The sequence below is a fragment of the Dendrobates tinctorius genome, unplaced genomic scaffold (genome assembly GCF_039654945.1).
Source record: "Dendrobates tinctorius isolate UK_male_01 unplaced genomic scaffold, ASM3965494v1 ptg000158l, whole genome shotgun sequence".
NCBI lineage: Eukaryota > Metazoa > Chordata > Amphibia > Anura > Dendrobatidae > Dendrobates > Dendrobates tinctorius.
Genome location: NW_027361825.1, coordinates 11,958,384 through 11,977,342, shown reverse-complemented (window position 1 = coordinate 11,977,342; position 18,959 = coordinate 11,958,384). Strand labels below are relative to the sequence as shown.

The 18,959-nt window shown below is 46.5% G+C and overlaps 1 protein-coding gene across 7 annotated transcripts in view; it reads right to left on the bottom strand.

Moving 5' to 3' along the window:
- The window catches only part of CCHCR1 (coiled-coil alpha-helical rod protein 1), a 94,093-nt gene that overhangs the window by 28,648 nt on the left and 46,486 nt on the right, over positions 1 to 18,959 (bottom strand). For 6 of the 7 annotated variants that reach the window (XM_073548943.1, XM_073548949.1, XM_073548946.1 and 3 more), the window contains 8 exons: positions 13,429 to 13,569; positions 13,240 to 13,350; positions 9,634 to 9,740; positions 8,459 to 8,571; positions 8,100 to 8,175; positions 6,572 to 6,702; positions 619 to 807; positions 427 to 528 (listed from right to left, as the gene is read on the bottom strand). In XM_073548943.1, the coding sequence (XP_073405044.1) occupies positions 427 to 528; positions 619 to 807; positions 6,572 to 6,702; positions 8,100 to 8,175; positions 8,459 to 8,571; positions 9,634 to 9,740; positions 13,240 to 13,350; positions 13,429 to 13,569 (970 nt within the window). The remainder of the gene's footprint in view (positions 1 to 426; positions 529 to 618; positions 808 to 6,571; positions 6,703 to 8,099; positions 8,176 to 8,458; positions 8,572 to 9,633; positions 9,741 to 13,239; positions 13,351 to 13,428; positions 13,570 to 18,959) is intronic. The other variant, XM_073548948.1, reaches the window with a different exon arrangement.

Below are 18,959 nucleotides of genomic sequence, written 5' to 3'. Positions count from 1 at the left end.
CAATTCAGGCTGATCTGATTGAATGATGCAAGCATTAAAGGGGCGTCCAGGAATGTTTTTTTTTTTTTTTTTAATTCTCTTAGTGCAGGAAACATGATAAAATAATTATTACTCATCTATTCAATCCAGCCAAGTCCCAGCCCAGGAGTGTTAATGTCACATTCACATCACTACTGCAGCCAATCACTGACCTGAACATTGATGCCTGGATGAACAGCACGTGACGTCATAGTGGCCAGATGGTGGATACCACCAGTGCTGAAGTGGCAAGGGATTCAGTAGGGGAGTAACAAATATTTTTTATTTTAGCACTTTTCCTGCTCTTAGCTTTTGTCTTTTTGGCTGCTTCTCCCAGAAATGGCACCAATCTGATCTGTGAAGTTTAGTCCCACTCACAAGGGCCTCATTAATGTGGGACAGACTTACCAGCTTTTGTGTGCTCTCTCCTGGCCTCATGTAGATGCTTCTCCATCTGCGCCAGCTGCTGTGTTGCCTTCTCCTCCACGGCTCTCACTTTGTCCTGTAGCTCTTTAAAAAACACCATGTAGATGATTCTACCCTTGAACTACCCGCCATACCCCAGTACCAAAGCTGCCCACATCAGACGTCTTCTTCTACCTTTCTCATATTCCTCCTTCTGATCGCACAGTTGTTCTTGCAGTCGTGTAGTGGTCTCACAAGCTTCTTGAAGTCTCCTCTCGAGATCCAATATTTGCTCTCTCAGGGTGCGCTCCCGCTCTTCCGTCTCGTGGAGTGAAGAGCGTAGAAGGGATGCGGTCTGGCGAGCGACCTCTATTTCCGCTTCCACTGCACCAAGAAACACAAAGATGGTCGTATTCATGGTAATACATTTTTATCTGGCAGATCTAGAAAAACAGCCAAGCAACTAAAACAGGGATTTTTGTGTACTCACCGTAAAATTCTTTTCTCCGAGCCACTCATTGGGGGGCACAGGACCATGGGTGTTATGCTGCTGCCGCTCGGAGGCTGACACTAAGTAGAAACAAAAGATTAGCCCCTCCTCTTCAGTATAAACCCAGACATTGGCTCCAGCCGAACCAGTTCCGTGACAAAGCAGTAGGAAATCAAGAACTGCATAAGGGTATAAAAACGTCAAACCAAAGAACATACTCAAGCCGTCAGGCCAACATGGTGGGTGCCGTGTCCCTCAATGAGTGGCTCGGAGAAAAGGATTTTACGGCGAGTACACAAAAATCCGTTTCTCCTTCGCCTCATTGGGGGACACAGGACCATGGGATGTCCCAAAGCAGTCCCTGGGTGGGGAACTGACAGAACAGAACAAACCCCACGCACAAGCTGCCTATAGATGCGTTACCGACGCCTGCAAGATCCGTCTTCTCAGACCTGCATCTGCGGAAGCCTGAGTGTGAATGTTGTGCTTCGAGAAGGTGGGCAGACTGGACCAAGTTGCAGCCTTGTAAACCTGTTCCGCCAACACCTGTTGCCGAATGGCCTAGGATGCACCCACCGAACGAGTGGAGTGTGCCTTAATACCCGCTGGGATAGGCTTGCCTCTGACACGGTAAGACTCTAGAATAGCCGAGCTAATCTATCTGGCTATTGTGGACTTTGAAGCGGCGAGTCCCTTCTTGTGACACTCAGGAAAAATGAATAAGGCATCCGTCCTAGAGAAGGACGTTGTCCATGAGACGTACGTTCTGATAGCCCTCACCAGATCCAGAGTGTGAAAGGCCTTTTCAAAACGGTGTACTGGTGCTAGGCAAAAGGTGAAAAGAAACCACCTTGGGCAAGAAGGACGGGGACGGTCTGAGAACGACCTTGCCCTGGTGGAAAATTAGGAAAGGGGCTTGACAGGAAAGAGCGGCGAGCTCGGATACTCACCTGCTTGATGTCACTGCGACAAGGAAGGCGACTTTCCATGAAAGGTGAGTCAGAGAGATGACCTGCAGCGGCTCAAAAGGAGTCTCCTGTAGAACACCCAGGACCAAGTTAAGGTCCCAGGCATCCAACAGCCTTCTATAGGGGTGGTACCACGTGGGAGACTCCCTGAATGAAAGTTCCCACCTGCAGCTTGGAAGCTATCCTGCGCCGGAATAAAACTGATAAAGCAGAGATCTGACCATTGAGAGCTAAGCGCTAGGCCTGACTCCAGAAACTTCAAAATGGTGGGGATGGAGAAGATGAGAAGAACGACCATAGTCTCTGCACCATGCAAAAAAGGCTTTCCTGATGCGGTGATAGATCACAGATACTGGCTTCCGAGCGCTGATCATTGTGGAAACCACCTCTTGGGGGAACCCAGCTTGGGTTAAGACCCAGGATTCAACGGCCAGGCCGTTATACACAGGACCCCTGAGTTCTGGTGGCAAATCGAGCCCTGGGAGCACAAATCTGGTCGATCCAGTAGTCCGCACATGAGGAAAAAAATTCACAAAAAAAAACACATTTGAAAGGTTGACTCACCAAAACCCTGACTAATGCATCAGTAGTCCCCAAGCTGCACTAACTCCACGTACCACGCCTGGCGCGGCCAGTCCGGAGCAACTTGGATCACTGCAACCCCTTCCGCCTTGATCTTCCTGATGACCTTCGGCAGTAATGGAAGTGGGGGAAACATGTACAGAAGACTAAACTGACTCTACGGAAGGACCAGTGCATCTGCCCCAATGGCCTCTGGATCCCAGAACCGAGCTATGAATTTGGGCACCTTGGTGTTTAGTCTGGATGCCATCAGATCCACGTCCGGAGTCCCCCAGCGATAACAGATCTGATGGAAGACCTCCAGGATGAAATGACCACTCTCCTGAGGCGAGATGCTGATGGCTGAGGAAGTCTGCTGCCCAGTTTTCCACGCTCGGAATGTGAACTGCAGAGATGACCGAGTGGTTCCTCTTGGCCCAGCGGAGAATGTGTTCCACCTCACGCATTGCTGCCCTGCTGCAGGTGCCCCCCTGGTGGTTGATATATGCCACAGCCGTGGCATTGTCCGATTGTATTCGGATGGGTCGACCCGCCAGGAGGTGGTGGAACCGCCGCAGGGTCAACCGAATCGCCCAGATTTCCAGGACGTTGATTGGAAGAAGCGACTCTCGAGGCGACCAGTGCTCTTGGGCAGTGTGATGACGAAAGACGGCCCTCCAGCCGAGAAGACTGGGGTCAGTAGTAACTACCAGCCATTGAATCGGGTGAAAGGATTTCCCCTGGGTGAAGGAAGACCGCAACATCCACCACCTGAGAATGGGCTCCTGTATCAGGCTGCCAGAAGCGCATGCTGCAGAGGATGGGGGTGTAGTGGGCAAAGGGAACAGCTTCCATAGCTGCCACCATCTTGCCCAGGACACCCATGCCGAATCGGATGGAGTGAGGGTACGGACAAAGTGCTCGGACTCCCCGTTGAAGGGCTAAGACATTGTCTCGAGGAAGCATCACCAACCCTCGGAAGGTGTCCAGGGTCATTCCTAAAATGGATATCTGCTGAGCTGGGGCGGAGGAAGACTTGTTTAAGTTTATCAGCGAGCCCAGTTGAGAAAGTGTGTCCAAAGTGATACAGACGCACTCTGAGCAGGCTTGGAAAGATGGGCCTTTGATTAGGAGGTCGTCTAAGTATGGCAAAACCCATGCCCCCGAGAGTGTAGAATAGACATGACGGCCGCCATCACCTTTGTGAACACTCTGGAGGTGGTGGTGAGGCCGAAGGGAAAAGCTGTGAACTGGAAATGTTCCTCGTGGACAGCGAAGCGCAGGAACTTCTGGTGAGGGGGGGAAAAAAAAAAAAAAAAAAAAAAAAAAAAACACAGGATATGAAGGCAAGCATCCCGGATGTCGATTGGTGCTAGAAACTTCCCCTTTTCCATCGAGGTGATGACAGAACGGAGGGAATCCATCCTAAAGGGCCGGACCTTGACAAACTTGTTTAGGAGTTTCAGGTCCAGAATGGGCAGCAACGTTCCGTCCTTCTTCAAATGCAATAATATATGGACGGAGGGCACAGCCAAATTAGTCAAAAGTGGGTTACCAAAGATATATTCAAAAATACATTATACAAAGAACAAAAGAGAAAAGCAATATATCTACATATGAGAACTCCACAAAAATGTACAAAAGGTACATTTTATTTATACATCAATACCTGACACATACACAAAACAGCAAAAAACATTAACAACAGATTAAAAGATACAAAAAATTGAAATCATCTCAAATCATGAAATAATGATATGATGATACTCCCACAGCAGAAAAACCTCACATAGCAATAGTGATACGGTATAATGGCACTTTCAAATAAAAGGCGCCCTTCTTCAGAACCACGAATAAGTTCGACTAGAACTCTTCGAACGTCTCGTTTTCTGGGACCGGAATGATGACCGCGTCTTGGTGTAGCGACTCGATGGCTCGGTAGAAAGGCCATGCCGGAGGGCAGGAAGAAAATGCTATCTTGTAGCCAGAAGACAGCAGGTCCCTGACCCATTCGTTTTGAACGACAGAAAGCCAGGCATGACGAAACATGAGTTGAAGACCGCCTACCCTGCTGGTGCCGACCAGATAATGCCGCAAATCATTGAGCCGAGAACCTATGGGGCCTGGATCCCTTAGTTCTGGATTACTTGGGTCAGCTTTTCCACAACTGACTTGTCTTGTACGAAACCTGGGGACACCTGTCCCCCCCCCCTGAGGAGGACGCACCGATTAGGAAGAGGTGGTCATAGTGGAACAACCGGGATTGCTGCGAAATGACCAGAAACGCGTCTGTTGCTGACGGTGAAAAGGCCGCCTAGACTTCTGCTGGGGAAAGAATTTACATTTCCCCCCTGTGGCGTCGGCGATAAGCTGATCCAGCTTCTCTTCAAATAAACGACCGCTCGCCATTCCCTGAGCCACAGTGCCCCTCTGACGGTGATGGCATTTGAAGCTGCAAGTGCAGCACAGTTAGCCGCGTCCAGGGAAGTGTGCACCAAATAGTCCCCGGCCAGGGAGATCTGATTGGCCAGATCCGCTGCCTCTGGGTGGAGGTTACTATCCTGAATGGTTCTGGTCAGGGTATCTGCCCAAGAGACCATAGTGCCGAACCCGAGGCTTCAAAAACTGAGCGAGCAAGATTCTCTGACGGTCAGTGGGGTCCTTAATTGAGGATCCATCTTGTAAGGACAGGAGGGTTTTGGTGGCCAGGCGAGATGTAGGTGGATCAACTGGAGGGGATTCGTCCCATTACTTCTGCAGATCAGATGAAAAAGGGTATCTCGCCTCAAGAGGCTTCTGACCTGTGAAGCATTTGTCCGGTCGCTCCCTATGCCGCCGGACTATGTCCTGAAATTCGGGATGGTTATACAAAACCCTATGCAGGCGCCCCAGTGACTACTGCAGAGAAGGACCAATGAGGGTATCTTGCGCAGCACAGAGATCTTACCCAGGTCCCATGGCCCTGTGTGAGCGGTCCTCCCGATGCACTGCACTGTAAGGAGCCGGCCGGTGGATGAAGAAGTCCGCCGGGGATTGCAGAGGAGCCGTGAGATGTAGTGAAAAGCCTCACCAAGTGCAGTGTGAACCAAGCTGCACGTGTAGAGAAGCGGCTGGTAAATAAAGATGGCCGCCGGGAATTGCCAGAGGGAAGTCTTGCTGTGTGCGAGAAGCGCCAAGATGTGGGCGGCGCTGCTGCCGCCACATCATAAGTGGGTGGAGCTCCGGTTTACGTCCGAGAATAGGCCCAAGCTAGGGCCTAAATTTCCAATGCCGGCTGGAAATGCCCAGGGGAGAGGGGACGCCAATGGGGGATAGCGTTTAAGGCGCTGTTGTAGGAGCCCTCTGCCGGAGTTACTGTTCGTGTCCTGGGACCACACTTACCAGCGGTGTGCGTCGCGGCATGTAACCGACCTGGGCTGCTCTGCATACAGGTCAGCTGAAGTAGTGTGGACGTTGCAGGGGACCCTCCATCCACCATCCCTTTGATAGAGAGGTGGAGAGGGACTGTCCGCCTTCCTTCCATTGCCGCTGTTCATCAGTGGCAATGCAGTGGGGGCCGCACGAACGCCATAAGAGCCTCTGGACATCCAAGGGGTTAACACCCCCAGGATGGGACAGGGTTGCTGGTCCGGCTGTAATACATGAAGGTGACAGTCAATGTTCCCATCTGTTCTTGGTGCGGGGAGAGCGGTGTCCTGAAGGCACCCGTCGCACCTAAAAGATCTCCCGCCTGTTGTAGGTTTGGGGAGAGCGGAATCCTTATGGAATCCGTCGCCCCTCTGTAATCCTTTGAAAAATATTGGGAATAAAAATGAAAAAAAAAAAACTAAAAAAAAACAAACAAACTATAGTTGTGGTCTGAAGATCAGAACACATGTGCCTCCTACAGACACTAAGCATGAACTGGTTCGGCTTGGGCTAGTGTCTGGGTGTATAATGCAGAGGAGGGGCTAATCTTTTTGTGTTTTTCTTAGTGTCAGCCTCCTAGTGGCTGCAGCATAACACCATGATTCTGTGTCTCCCACTGAGACGAAGGAGAAATCCACTGTCCCGTCTTGTGCGGTGATTAACCTGTTATTTTTCCAGACATATTCCTCAAATATGCCACTGACCTGACAGTCCTACTTACATTTCTCTCTGGTCTCAGTCACTCTTCCATCGATGATTAGAGCACTGCGCTTCAGTTCTCCACTCAGACGGTCTCTTTCCTCATTTAGGAGGCTCACTTCAGCCCTTAAATCATCATATGATGGACGACATCTGCAGAAGGCATATTAAAATGAATCCCTTCCTTACCGATGACAGAATAGTATGTCATAAGTAAGGATCCCCGCTTTGAGGTGGGGTCCGGCGGTGAGCCCACCTCAAAGCTGTGACATGTCAGCTGTTATGAACAGCTGACATGTGCCCGCAATAGGCGCAAGCGGAATCGCCGTCCGCCCACACCTATTAACTAGTTACATCCCGCTGTCAAAGCTGACAGCGGGCATTTAAATAGCACTTCCAGCCGCCGGGCCGGAAATGAGCTCATCGCCGACCCCCATCACATGATCGGGGTCGGCGTCACGTTGCCTGGACAACCACAGGTCTCATAGAGACCTCTATGGTTGTTCCAGGCAGATGGCTTTGAGCGCCGCCCGGTGGTCAGCGCTCAAACCACAGCAGTAAATCTGCTACATATGGGCGATCTGCTCATCGCCCATATGTAGCAGAGCCGATCAGGATGTGCATTAATACTCGATTGCTAAACAGCGTAGCGAGAAAAAAATTCAAAAACGCCAGAATTACGTTTTTTTTTTTGGTCGCCGCAACATTGCATTAAAATGCAATAACGGGTGATCAAAAGAACGTACTTGCACAAAAGTGGTATCATTGAAAACGTCAGCCAGGCACGCAAAAAATAAGCCCTCACCCGACCCTAGATCACGAAAAATGGAGACGCTACGGGTCTCAGAAAATTGCGCAATTATTATTATTTTTTTTAAGCAAACTTTGTAATTTTTTTCACCTCTTAGGTAAAAGAGATCATAAACATATTTGGTGTCTATGAACTCGTAATGACCTGGAGAATCATAATGGCCAGTTAGATTTAGCATCTAGTGAACCTAGCATCTAGTGAACCTAGCAAAAAAGCCAAGCAAAAAAACAAGTGTGGGATTGCACTTTTTTTTGCAATTTCACAAAAACTTGGAATTTTTTTTCCAGTTTTCGAGTACACGACATGGTAAAACCAATGGTGTTGTTTAAAAGTACAACTCGTCCCGCAAAAAATAAGCCCTCACATGGCCATATTGACAGAAAAATAAAAGTTATGGCTCTGGAAAGAAGGGGAGCGAAAAACGAAAAAAGCTCTGGGAGTGAAGGGGTTAATAAAAGGAGCAAATATGACACTTGCCCCAACCCTGGTTTTAGGTCCCACACCCCTGGAAAAAAGCGCCACGTCAAGAAGGACAGCTTTGTAGGGAAAATCTAGGGGTCCCAGCATTCAGATCACTACAGTGAGTATTAATGGTACATATGATTGCTGTGCCATCTATGCTTACAGTAGGAAAGCCTCTTTAAATTTATGCAGGATGCTGCCGTATTCATCATTTAATATGACCACCAGCTCAGCTTAGGCCCCATTCCTCCATATGGTTCTGATTCTAATCACTTACATGTCATCTGTCACCGTGTCACTGGGCTGTTCTTCTTGTCTCAGTTTCACCAGCGCCAGTCTCTGGGCCACCAAACCTGACAGAGAGGGAGAATACAAAAAAAAAAAAAATCACAATGAGGTCTTGCACTCCCCTTTTCCTGTTGTGTTTTCCTAGAATTCAACTCTCGTATAGGAGTATATTTTATTTCGCGCTTTCAGTTTTTGATTCATGGCATCAGTTTACTGTACGCATTTACTATATTGCAGAGCGAATCCTGTATTTTAAAAACACAGTGAAGGCCAGGAACACAATCATGTGATGGACGAGTGGTTCATCCCTTTGTTTCCAATACAAAAAATAAATAAACCCCTTCTTACCCTGTATCGTGTCTACTCTTTTGGTAGCAAATGAGACCCTCTGTCCTAGGGTGACCAGTCGCTGCAGTGCCCCCCGGAAAGAGCTTTCCTGGGTGTAGAAAACCTGCACAAAACTGATGACACAATCAACATTTAAAAGTCACTTCTAAGTAATGCAAAGAGATTGCTTATTAATAGGATACACCAGGACTCTGATCAGTAAAAGTCAGAATGCTGGGACCCGCAACGATCCTGAGAGGCTGCAGAGCTATGGTTGATGCACACCAGGCTATGCAGGGAAATGCAGCCAGCCCTGATCAGTGAGGAGTCAACCTCTGGAGTGCAGGAGATGGCAGCAAAGTGACCATTTCATAACTATATGCCATCGCTTTATGACAAGTACTGTATATACTCGTTTATAAGCAGAGTTTGTGCTGAAAACATCCCATTCGGCTTATACACGAGTCAATTGTCCCAGAAAGCCGACGAGGGAGAGGGAGTGCACAGTGACAGCCGCTGGCTTCCAGCACACATCCTACATACCTTCCTGCGCGTCCTTGCTGCATCTCGTTTGTTCCGGCGCCAGCTTAACTTCCTGCAGAGCAATCACGTTGCCCTGCTCATTCACTCCCATAGGCGTGAAATGAATATTCATTACCATAATGAGCGGGGAAACGTGATCGCTCTGCAGGAAGTGCTGCTGGCACCGGAACAAACAAGATGCTGCGAGGGCGTGCAGGGAGGTATGTACGATCTGTTTTGTTTTTTTTAATGGGAACCATGCATACAAGGACAGGAACCGGTGAGTCATGCATAGAAGGATAAGGGATAAGGAGCCATGTATACAAGGACAGGGATAAGGAGCCATGCATACAAGGACAGCGACTAGAGAGCCATGCATACAAGAACAGCAACGGGGGAGCCATGCATACAAGAACAGAGACGGGGTAGCCATGCATACAATGACGGGGATGAGGGGACAATACATACCCGGCTTATACTCGAGTCAATAAGTTTACCCAGTTATTCGAGGCAAAATTTGGTGCTTCGGATTATACTCGGGTAGGCTTATACCCGAGTATATACGGTAAATACCCTTTAAGAGCAGGTTTGCAGCTTCCTTTTTATTAGCTCTTTGTCCCCTGGGATATTTCACAGCCCGGCTTCCGTGCAGTCATAATGAGAGGCGTTCATACCTGTCTATCATTTGCTTTAGTTGTAGCACAGTCTGTTCTGCTTTTTCAGCTCGGCTGGACAGAGAGGTGGCTGTGGCTTGGGCAGCAGTCATCTTATCATGTAAACACTAGAAAGGTGTATATTATCATAGCCAGCATCATGTATAAATAAAATATATATTTTAAAAAATAACTAACATTTCTTAGCATTTTTAAAAAGCTTGCTAAAAAGTTATTGACGTTTGGCATTTCAGGCATTTAGACATTGGGCATAATAATACGCCAATGTCAGACTCCCCGTTTGATGAGGGTTCCGGCGCTGAGCCCACACCTTTCTGGCTACTCGTCAGCTGATATATATGGGATACCATGAGATCTATATTAAAAAAACATTGGCCCATACTAATAACGGATCCAGTTCTCTGTAGAAATTTATCTGCAGGGCCTTTGATGACAGCCCGTAGGAGCCTCAACCTCAATGATATGTTGGTTAATAGTCACTACGTGACAAAGTCTCCATCTTTGTTTGGGAATGAAAATAAGAGGCGAGGATTTTTTCCTTGTCAAAATTGCTTGGCATGTAAGAACCATACTCGTGCCACGTCATTCACGTCATCGGACGGCTCCAAAAGATTCAACATAAACGAATTTATTACATGTACAACCACTCATGTTTACTACGCTAAATGTAGTTGCAATCTTATTTAAGTTGGATTAATCACGGGAGTTGCGAGTTAAAACGAAGGAACATGTCAGAGACATTGTAGCTGCCTGTGACGTGGATGACGTGGATAGCTTAAAATCCCTGCCCAGGCATTTTAAATCAAAACACAATTGCAATCCCTCGGATCTTTCGATCTGGGGTATTGATAGCATTCGTTTAGGAATCAGAGGTGGTGATGCGGTACGACTTTTGACACAAAGAGAATGTCGATGGATCACGATGTTGGATACATTAGCACCGGCGGGTCTAAATGAACAACTTAGTTTCTCCTCATTTTTATAACTTAATTTTCCTGGATTTTAATATATGTGTTTTGTCTCTTTGTATTTTAGTTGTGTTCCATATTGTATGAGTAATTATGAACATTTTCCCCCTGGACCCATGACGTGCTGTCTTATTGGATCAAGAAGATCACAGTCCATTAAAATAACCCAGCAACTGGAATTTTCCTGCTACATATTAATTATGCTATCCTTTGCACTGATTTTGCACTTATGCACTTTATTTGTTGCACTTTGTCGTTTATGCTTATGTATATAGTTTACACAGTGATCAATGTATGCACATTCTCACTGTAGTATTATGATATGTCTTTAATGATTATTACTCTTTAATGTTGATAAGGTATACAAATTTTTTATCACTATCATTAGCGAATGTTAGTTAGATATATTTGTTGAGCTAGTAGTGAACGACCATTTTTACACGTATTAAGGCACGAGAGGTTATTTGTGCGCATGTCGCGGGCACAGAGACATCCGGCGCATCACTTCCGGCTACAGTTGATGACGGATGCGGTTCAGTGACGTCACCGGGCATTCCGGGTGAACCGCATGGCCATCTTGGCGCCTGATAGTGACAAGAACTCCGGGTCCTGCATTCCGGAGGCATGCGCCAATTAGCGCAACACGTTACAGTCGGTAATGGGGTTTAAAAGGGGAGAAGGGACATACCATGCCGTCTCAGCCCCCCGACGAAGCCTACGCGATACGCGCGTAGGGGCTTGCTGTGTGGTGTGCAGAGCATCCATGGGTAAGGTATCTTGAACGTTGTGATTGCATGTGTGGTCATTATGGGGTCACGATCGCTATGATGCTAAAATGATTTACTTTGGGGCCTTTCATTTCTAACTACACTGGTGACCAGCTGTCTTGCTACGTATGATTATGTACAATATTGAAAAGCACTGTCACTTTATCTTCAGATATATTGTTGTTACTATTATCCCAACTGGTTTGCTGTGCACTGCCGCACACCTTTTGCTGCACCTTTATCCCTGTACAAATTACTCTGTAATGTCGTGATAATTGTCTATATGTTGTTCTGGCATCTCTTTTATATGAGATCAATAAAGATTCTTTTCATCTTATTCTTTTTCTGGTGGATTTAGTATGCCAACTGTTGTATTCATCGTCAGCTGATATATATAGCTGACATGTACCCACAACAGTCGCAGGTGGAATCGCGATCTACCAGCGGCTGTTAACTTGTTAAAGGCCGGTGTCAATCTCTTGACAGCGGCATTTAACTTGAGCTTTCGGGAAGCATTACGGAAATCCTGCCTGTCGGTGACCCAGTCACGTGATCGCGGGTCACAGATGGACTGGAATGACAATCAGAGGTCTCCAGCAGAACTGTATTGTGGTCATAGCTAGATTGCTATGATTGCCGCCCAGTGGTCGGCACTCATAGCAAGTGAGCGTTTCTGCTACATACAGGCGATCTGATCATCGCCTGTATATAGCAGAGTCGATCAAAGTACTGCTGCTTCTAGTCTCCCATGGAGACTACTGAAGCATGCAAAAAGTATAAAAAAAAAAAAAATTTTAAACAAACTATGGAATTTTTTTTTCACCGCTTCACTAAAAAAGAACCTAGACATGTTTGGTGTCTATGAACTCGTAATGACCTGGAGAATCATAATGGCAGGTCAGTTTTAGCATTTAATGAACATGGTAAAAAACAACTGTTGGACTGCACTTTTTTTGCAATTTCACCGCACTTGGAATTTTTTTCCCATTATCCAGTACACGATATGTATGTTAAAACCAATGGTGTCGTTCAAAAGTAAAACTCGATCCGCAAAAAACAAGCCCTCACATGGCCATTTTGACCAAAAAAAATAAAAAAAGTTATGGCTCTGGGAAGGAGGGGAGCAAAAAACAAGAATGCCAAAAAAAAATACCAATGGTCCTTAAGCGGTGAAAAGGGGTTGTCCCATGATGTTAATCAAGAGCACTATTCCTCCCAGTTTGCAGCGCGCCAGGCAGCAATGTATAAACGATTGACAATTTGTACCACCAGCGACATGGTTTAGCTTCAGTCGCGCACTGTGTGCTCGCTAAAGCTGCTATCAGAGGTAGCTTTGCATCTGCAGTATCAGGAGCGCAGCTTCATAGCTGCGCTTACAGGTTGTATCGCAAGGAATTTGCAAGAGCTGCACTCCTCATCTGGGAGATCAGCCATCGCTGATAATCTGCAGTAGCGGCCTGTGACCTAAGCAATGAGCAGTAAACAGTAAAAGTCAATAGTACATTTCAAAGTTGCTTATTTCCAAGCACTTTGCAATGTTATCCAGATGAGACAACTCTTTTAAGTCCAATAGAAAAGTTTAGTGGCACAAAGCTGGAAAAAAACAAACAAAAAAAAACTTATCCAGAGCATTTGATGAGAACACTGTACTGTCCAATATCCCGCTATAGACTGTAAAGTAACATCTTGTCGTAGCATTTTTTTAAATCAGGAAAGGGAAAAAAGTTTTAGCCAAACGTTAACGATCCTGTTGACGACTTATCCCTCACTGGAGTAGGGGGGAAAAAAAATGACCATGTAAAAACCTAACATGCCCGACCGAGCCTTCTTTCCCCTGGCATCGGTATTCCACCCCCTTTAGCTTTTCTTACTTTGTTTCGGACCCTTTCCATCTCCACCTCTGCTGTGCGGTCTTGCATGGCGTGCGAGTAGAGCGCCAACTGCTGATTGCTTTCTTGAAGAGAATTTTCCAGAGTGCAGATCTGGCGACACATACGATGTGATTGAGAGAACTGCATGACTGATTTAGGACACATATCCCGCCGCAGTTCTGCACCCACCATGCTCACCTTATCCTGCATCTTCCTATCATCATTCTCCTTGTTGATACCTTCTGACTTGAGCTGAACCATCAAACTGAAGACCTTTTCCCTCCAGAGCTTCAGCAGCTGCTGCGTCTTCTGTCCATCCAAGTGCTTAACCTGAAAAATATCACATGTATGAATAGTGTGGAAATGACTGGGAATGAATACAGAAACTATCACTTCCCTTCATGCAAAATTAAATGGGTTTTTCAGCCTAAACTTAGGCATGCACAAACCAGGGGAAGAGTCCTGAAGAGAAGAATCTGCATATTCCCAGTGCCTTCTGAGATAAGTGAAGAGTCTCCGCGAGCTCAACGATCACTGGATTTTGGCCGTTGCAGCTGAAAAGAGGAAATGGGTAAACGAGGGGAAAAGTCCTGAGGAGAAGAATTAGCATATTCCCAGTGCCTTCTGGGATAAGTGAAGAGTCTCCGCGAGCTCAATGATCACTAGATTTTGGCCGTTGCAGCTGAAAAGAGGAAATCGGTAAACCAGGGGAAAAGTCCTGAGAAGAATTTGCATATTCCCAGTGCCTTCTGGGATAAGTGAAGAGTCTCCGCGAGCTCATTGATCACTGGATTTTGGCCGTTGCAGCTGAAAAGAGGAAATCAGTAAACCAGGGGAAGATTCCTGAGAAGAATTTGCATATTCCCAGTGCCTTCTGGGATAAGTGAAGAGTCTCCGCGAGCTCAACGATCACTGGATTTTGGCCGTTGCAGCTGAAAAGAGGAAATTTTGGCTCATTTTTCATCGCTTTGAAAATTCTTGAACAATACCAATAAGGAAGAGGCCAGGAGCCATTTGGTGAGCTGCATTTCATGCTACATGTTCACAGATTTACCAGTGGAAAAGCCAAACTTCACATGCCACAAATGCAAGCTTGTGACTCTGTTGGAGGAAAAGATGCAAAATCTCGAAGAGAGGTTAGCTACATTGAAGATCATTAAGGAAGGTGAAGAGTTCTTAGACAGAGCAGAATTATCTCTTCACGTTACAGAAAGAGAAGAAATTCGAAGTGCACCTGAAGAAACAGAGGAATGGAAGGATGTGACCCAGAGAAGCAGGAGGATCGGGAGGCAGTCAGCACCCATACTGCTCAGGAACCAGTAGAAGGCTCTTACGCAGGAGAACGATGAAGAAATACATCAGGATAAGACTTTGCCCACAAACAGCAACCTTGTACGCCTTCAGAATCCTCCTGGATGGAGAAAGAAAAATGTTGTGAAGAAACGGAGAGTGGCGGTCATGGGGGATTCCCTGTTGAGAGGAACAGAGGCCGCTATCTGCAGACCGGATATAACTTCAAGAGAAATGTGCTGTCTTCCAGGTGCAAAAATTAAAGATGTGTCTGACAGGATTATCAGGACTCTTCATACCTACAGATGACTACCCATTCCTCCTAATACATGTGGGGACAAATGACACAGCAAGAAATGACCTGGAAACCATCTGCAGTGACTCTGAAAACTTAGGAAAGAAAGTGAAAGAACTGGGAGCGCAGGTGGTCTTCTATTCCATCCTTCCAGTGGATGGCCATGGATTAAGACGGTGGAATAAGATTCTGCAGGTGAACAACTGGCTACGTCGATGGTGCCATCAGCAAGAATTTGGATTTCTGGATAACGGAGTGAATTATCTATACAATGGACTACTTGCTAGAGATGGGGTGCACCTTACGAAGACTGGAAAACATGTATTTGGAAGTCGCCTTGCTACACTCATCAGGAGAGCTTTAAAATAGAACAACATGGGAAGGGAAGGAAAAGGCCAGAAAAAGCCATACACCTGACAAATGCTAATGAGAACTCTGCTATTAGAAGTGGAAAGGAAGAACTAAGACAAAAGAATCTAATTAATAAAAATATTGGAGAAAGAGAAACCAATCACAAACTAAAATGTTTCTATACTAATGCACAAAGCATGGGCAACAAACAAGGAGAATTGGAACTACTAACACAGGAAAAGAAATATGATGTCATTGGAATCACTGAAACTTGGTGGGACAATACACGATTGGAATACAAGGCTAGAAGGATACAACTTATTTGTAAGAAACAGACTTGATAAACGAGGAGGTGTCGCATTGTATGTGAAAGGCCAAGTTCTCCAAAAAATATGACATAGTCGTCATGGGAGATTTCAACTATCCAGACATTTGTTGGGAATCTCTCTCAGGCAAAACTAACAGGTCAAGGAAATTCTTATCCTCTCTTGCTGACAACTTTATCTTTCAAAAGGTAGGGGAAAAAACAAGGGGGAGCTGCTACCTTGGATCTAATCCTTATAAATAGGGAGGAAATGATTGAGGAGGTAAAAGTGGCTGGGACCCTAGGAGGTAGCGACCATGCTATTTTAGAATTTTGGATAACTAGAGGAGGAAGACCTGTGAAGATTCAAGACATCAAGGCTAGATTTCAGAAAGGCAGATTTTAAGGGATTCAGAAAGAGAATTGGAGGGATCCAATGGCTGGATATCCTTAAGGACAAAAATGTCCAGGAAGGATGGGAAATCTTGAAAAACGAAATTCTCAAAGCACAATTGTTAACAATTCCGAAAAGAGGGAAGAATAGGAAGCATTTAAGGAAACCAGGATGGATGAACACAGAACTTAAGCACATGCTAAAAAAGGAAGAAAGAAAGGTTTATAAAATGGAAAGAAGGTGGCATATCTAAAGAAAAATATAATGCTGTCTGCAGAACCTGCAGGGCACGAATCAGATTGTCTAAAGCTGACAATGAATTGAGGCTTGCAAGAGACATCAAAAGCAATAATAAAGGATTTTGGGGATATGTCAAAAGTAAAAGAAAAGTCAAAGATGCTATAGGATTTTTACAGGATGAAAATGATTAAATAGTAAGACAGCATGTTGAGAAAGACGAACTTTTAAATTCCTATTTTGCATGTTTTCTCTAAGAAAGGAAATGTAACATCAACTGTTCTTCACTGTCTAATTAAGGGAATAGAAGAATCCAGGATATCTATAAACAGAAAGCTAGTGAGGGAACACTTAGCTAACCCAAATGAATTCAAGTCTCCAGGTCCAGATGAATTACACCCCAGAGTACTGAAGGAGATAGCAGAAGAAATTTTTGAACCCCTCTCCATAATCTTTGAAAATTCGTGGCGAACAGGAGAAGTCCCAGAAGACTGGAGAAGAGCAAATGTTGTTCCTATCTTCAAAAAGTGGAAGAAGGTTGACCCAGGCAACTATAGGCTGGTGAGTCTGACTTCTATACCAGGAAATATCTTTGAACAAATTATTAAACAACATGTATGTCAGTACCTGGATAAGAATGAAGTGATTGGGTTTGTAACTAATAAGTCATATCAGACTAGCTTAATTTCCTTCTATGACAGAATCACTGATTGGGTGGGGTCAGGGAAATGCTGTTGATCTAGTATACCTTGACTTCAGCAAAGCATTTGACAAAGTATCTCACACAATCCTTATTGAAAAAATGACTAAATATGGCATGGACAAGGCAACTGTTAGGTGGATTTATAACTGGCTTAGTGATCGGACCTAAAGAGTGGTCGCAAATGGCTGCACATCCAGTTGGAAGAATGTCTCAAGTGGGGTACCACAGGGCTCTGTCCTGGGTCCTGTATTGTTCAACATCTTTATCAACAATTTAGATGAAGGAATTGAGGGTAAACTGATTAAATTTGCTGATGACACAAAGCTAGGAGGGTTAGCTAATACTAGAGAAGAGAAAGAGGATGCAGAAAGATATAAATAAGCTGGAGCAGTGTGCAGCAACTAAGGCTGGTTTCACATTAGCGCTTTTTAAGCGCACGCACGGCCGGGGGTAGCTCCGCCCTCGAGCCGGCTCTCTGCCCGGCGTGCCCGCCCCTTGCTTGTAGCGCCGCCTCCTAGCGGACAGCGACGTCTGCGATCGGCGCACCCTATCTTTAGCATAGGGTGCGCAGATCGTGCGCAGGCCGTGCGCTAGTTGCGCTTTGACCTGCGCTGCACACTTTTGACGGTGCGCCGTGCGCGCCAAAATCAAACTTTTCGGATTTTGGCGCGCACGGCGCACCGTCAATAGTGCGCAGCGCAGGTCAAAGCGCAACTAGCGCACGGCCTGCGCACGATCTGCGCACCCTATGCTAAAGATAGGGTGCGCCGATCGCAGGCGCCGCTGTCCGCTAGGAGGCGGCGCTACAAGCAAGGGGCGGGCACGCCGGGCAGAGAGCCGGCTCGGGGGCGGAGCTACCCCCGGCCGTGCGTGCGCTTAAAAAGCGCTAATGTGAAACCAGCCTAACAGAATGGTTTTTAACAGGGAAAAATGCAAAGTACTACATCTGGGCAATAAAAATGAAAAAAGCATATGCAGAATGGTAGGAATAGGGCTAAGCAACAGCACATATGAAAAAGACTTGGGTATACTAATAGATCATAGACTGAATAGGAGTCAACAGTGTGATGCAGTAGCAAAAAAGGCAAATGCAATTCTAGGATGTATTAACAGAAGCATACAGTCTAGATCACGTGAAGCCATTATTGCCCTCTACTCCTCTTTGGTCAGACCTCATCTGGAATACTGTGTCCAGTTTTGGGCGCCACATTTTAAAAAAGACATCAACAAACTGGAGCAAGTTCAGAAAAGAGCGACCAGAATGGTGACCGGTCTGCAAACCCTGTCTTATGAGGAAAGGTTGCAGGATTTGGGAATGTATAGCTTGCAAAAGAGAAGACCGAGAAGAGACTTAATAGCTGTCTACATATATATCAAGGGCTGTCACATTGTAGAAGGATCATCTTTATTCTCATTTGCACAAGGAAAGACTAGAAGCAATGGGATGCAACTGAATGGGAGGAGACACAATTAGATATTAGAAAAAACTTTTTGACAGAGTGATCAATGAGTGGAACAGGCTGCCACGAGAGGTGGCGAGTTCTCCTTCAATAGAAGTCTTCAAACAGAGGGGGGGGCGTGGCTATGGAGTGAACGGGAGATGACGCTTACCGAGAGAGCTCCGCATAATCCTGGGACATCCTGATACTTGAACCCTTTCCTCCAGGTATTTCTGGGGCTGCATAGACCCCGGTAGGCGGCGGGACCCCCTTGGAGCATCGTAGGAGGACAGGAGCGGTCTGCTATCAGCAGGAGACTGGGGAGACTGAGGTGGGCGGCTGCTTCCCCACGAGGCGGCGGCCATATTGCACGCGCGGCTCTGCTACAGGGAGCTGCGGCGTCACTCACACCGCCGCTCTGCTGCTCGGGCAGCAAAGATATCGACTGACAGAACGGGGGAGACGCGCGGTGCGTGCCCTGAAAGATTGGGCCCCGCGTGCTTTTTCCCCTCCGCCATTTAACCGCTGTACCGGCTGGTTTAATACTGTGGGAGGCTTTGCACACCCCACCCCCGCGGCTGCTGTCTTTGTGGGGACCCCTCTCCCTCCCCTGGCCGAAAGGAACTTTCACTGTACAGTGTGAGTCGCTGCCCTCATAAATTTACGTGCCCCCCCCCCCCCCCCATCTGTGGCCTGAGCCGTAATTA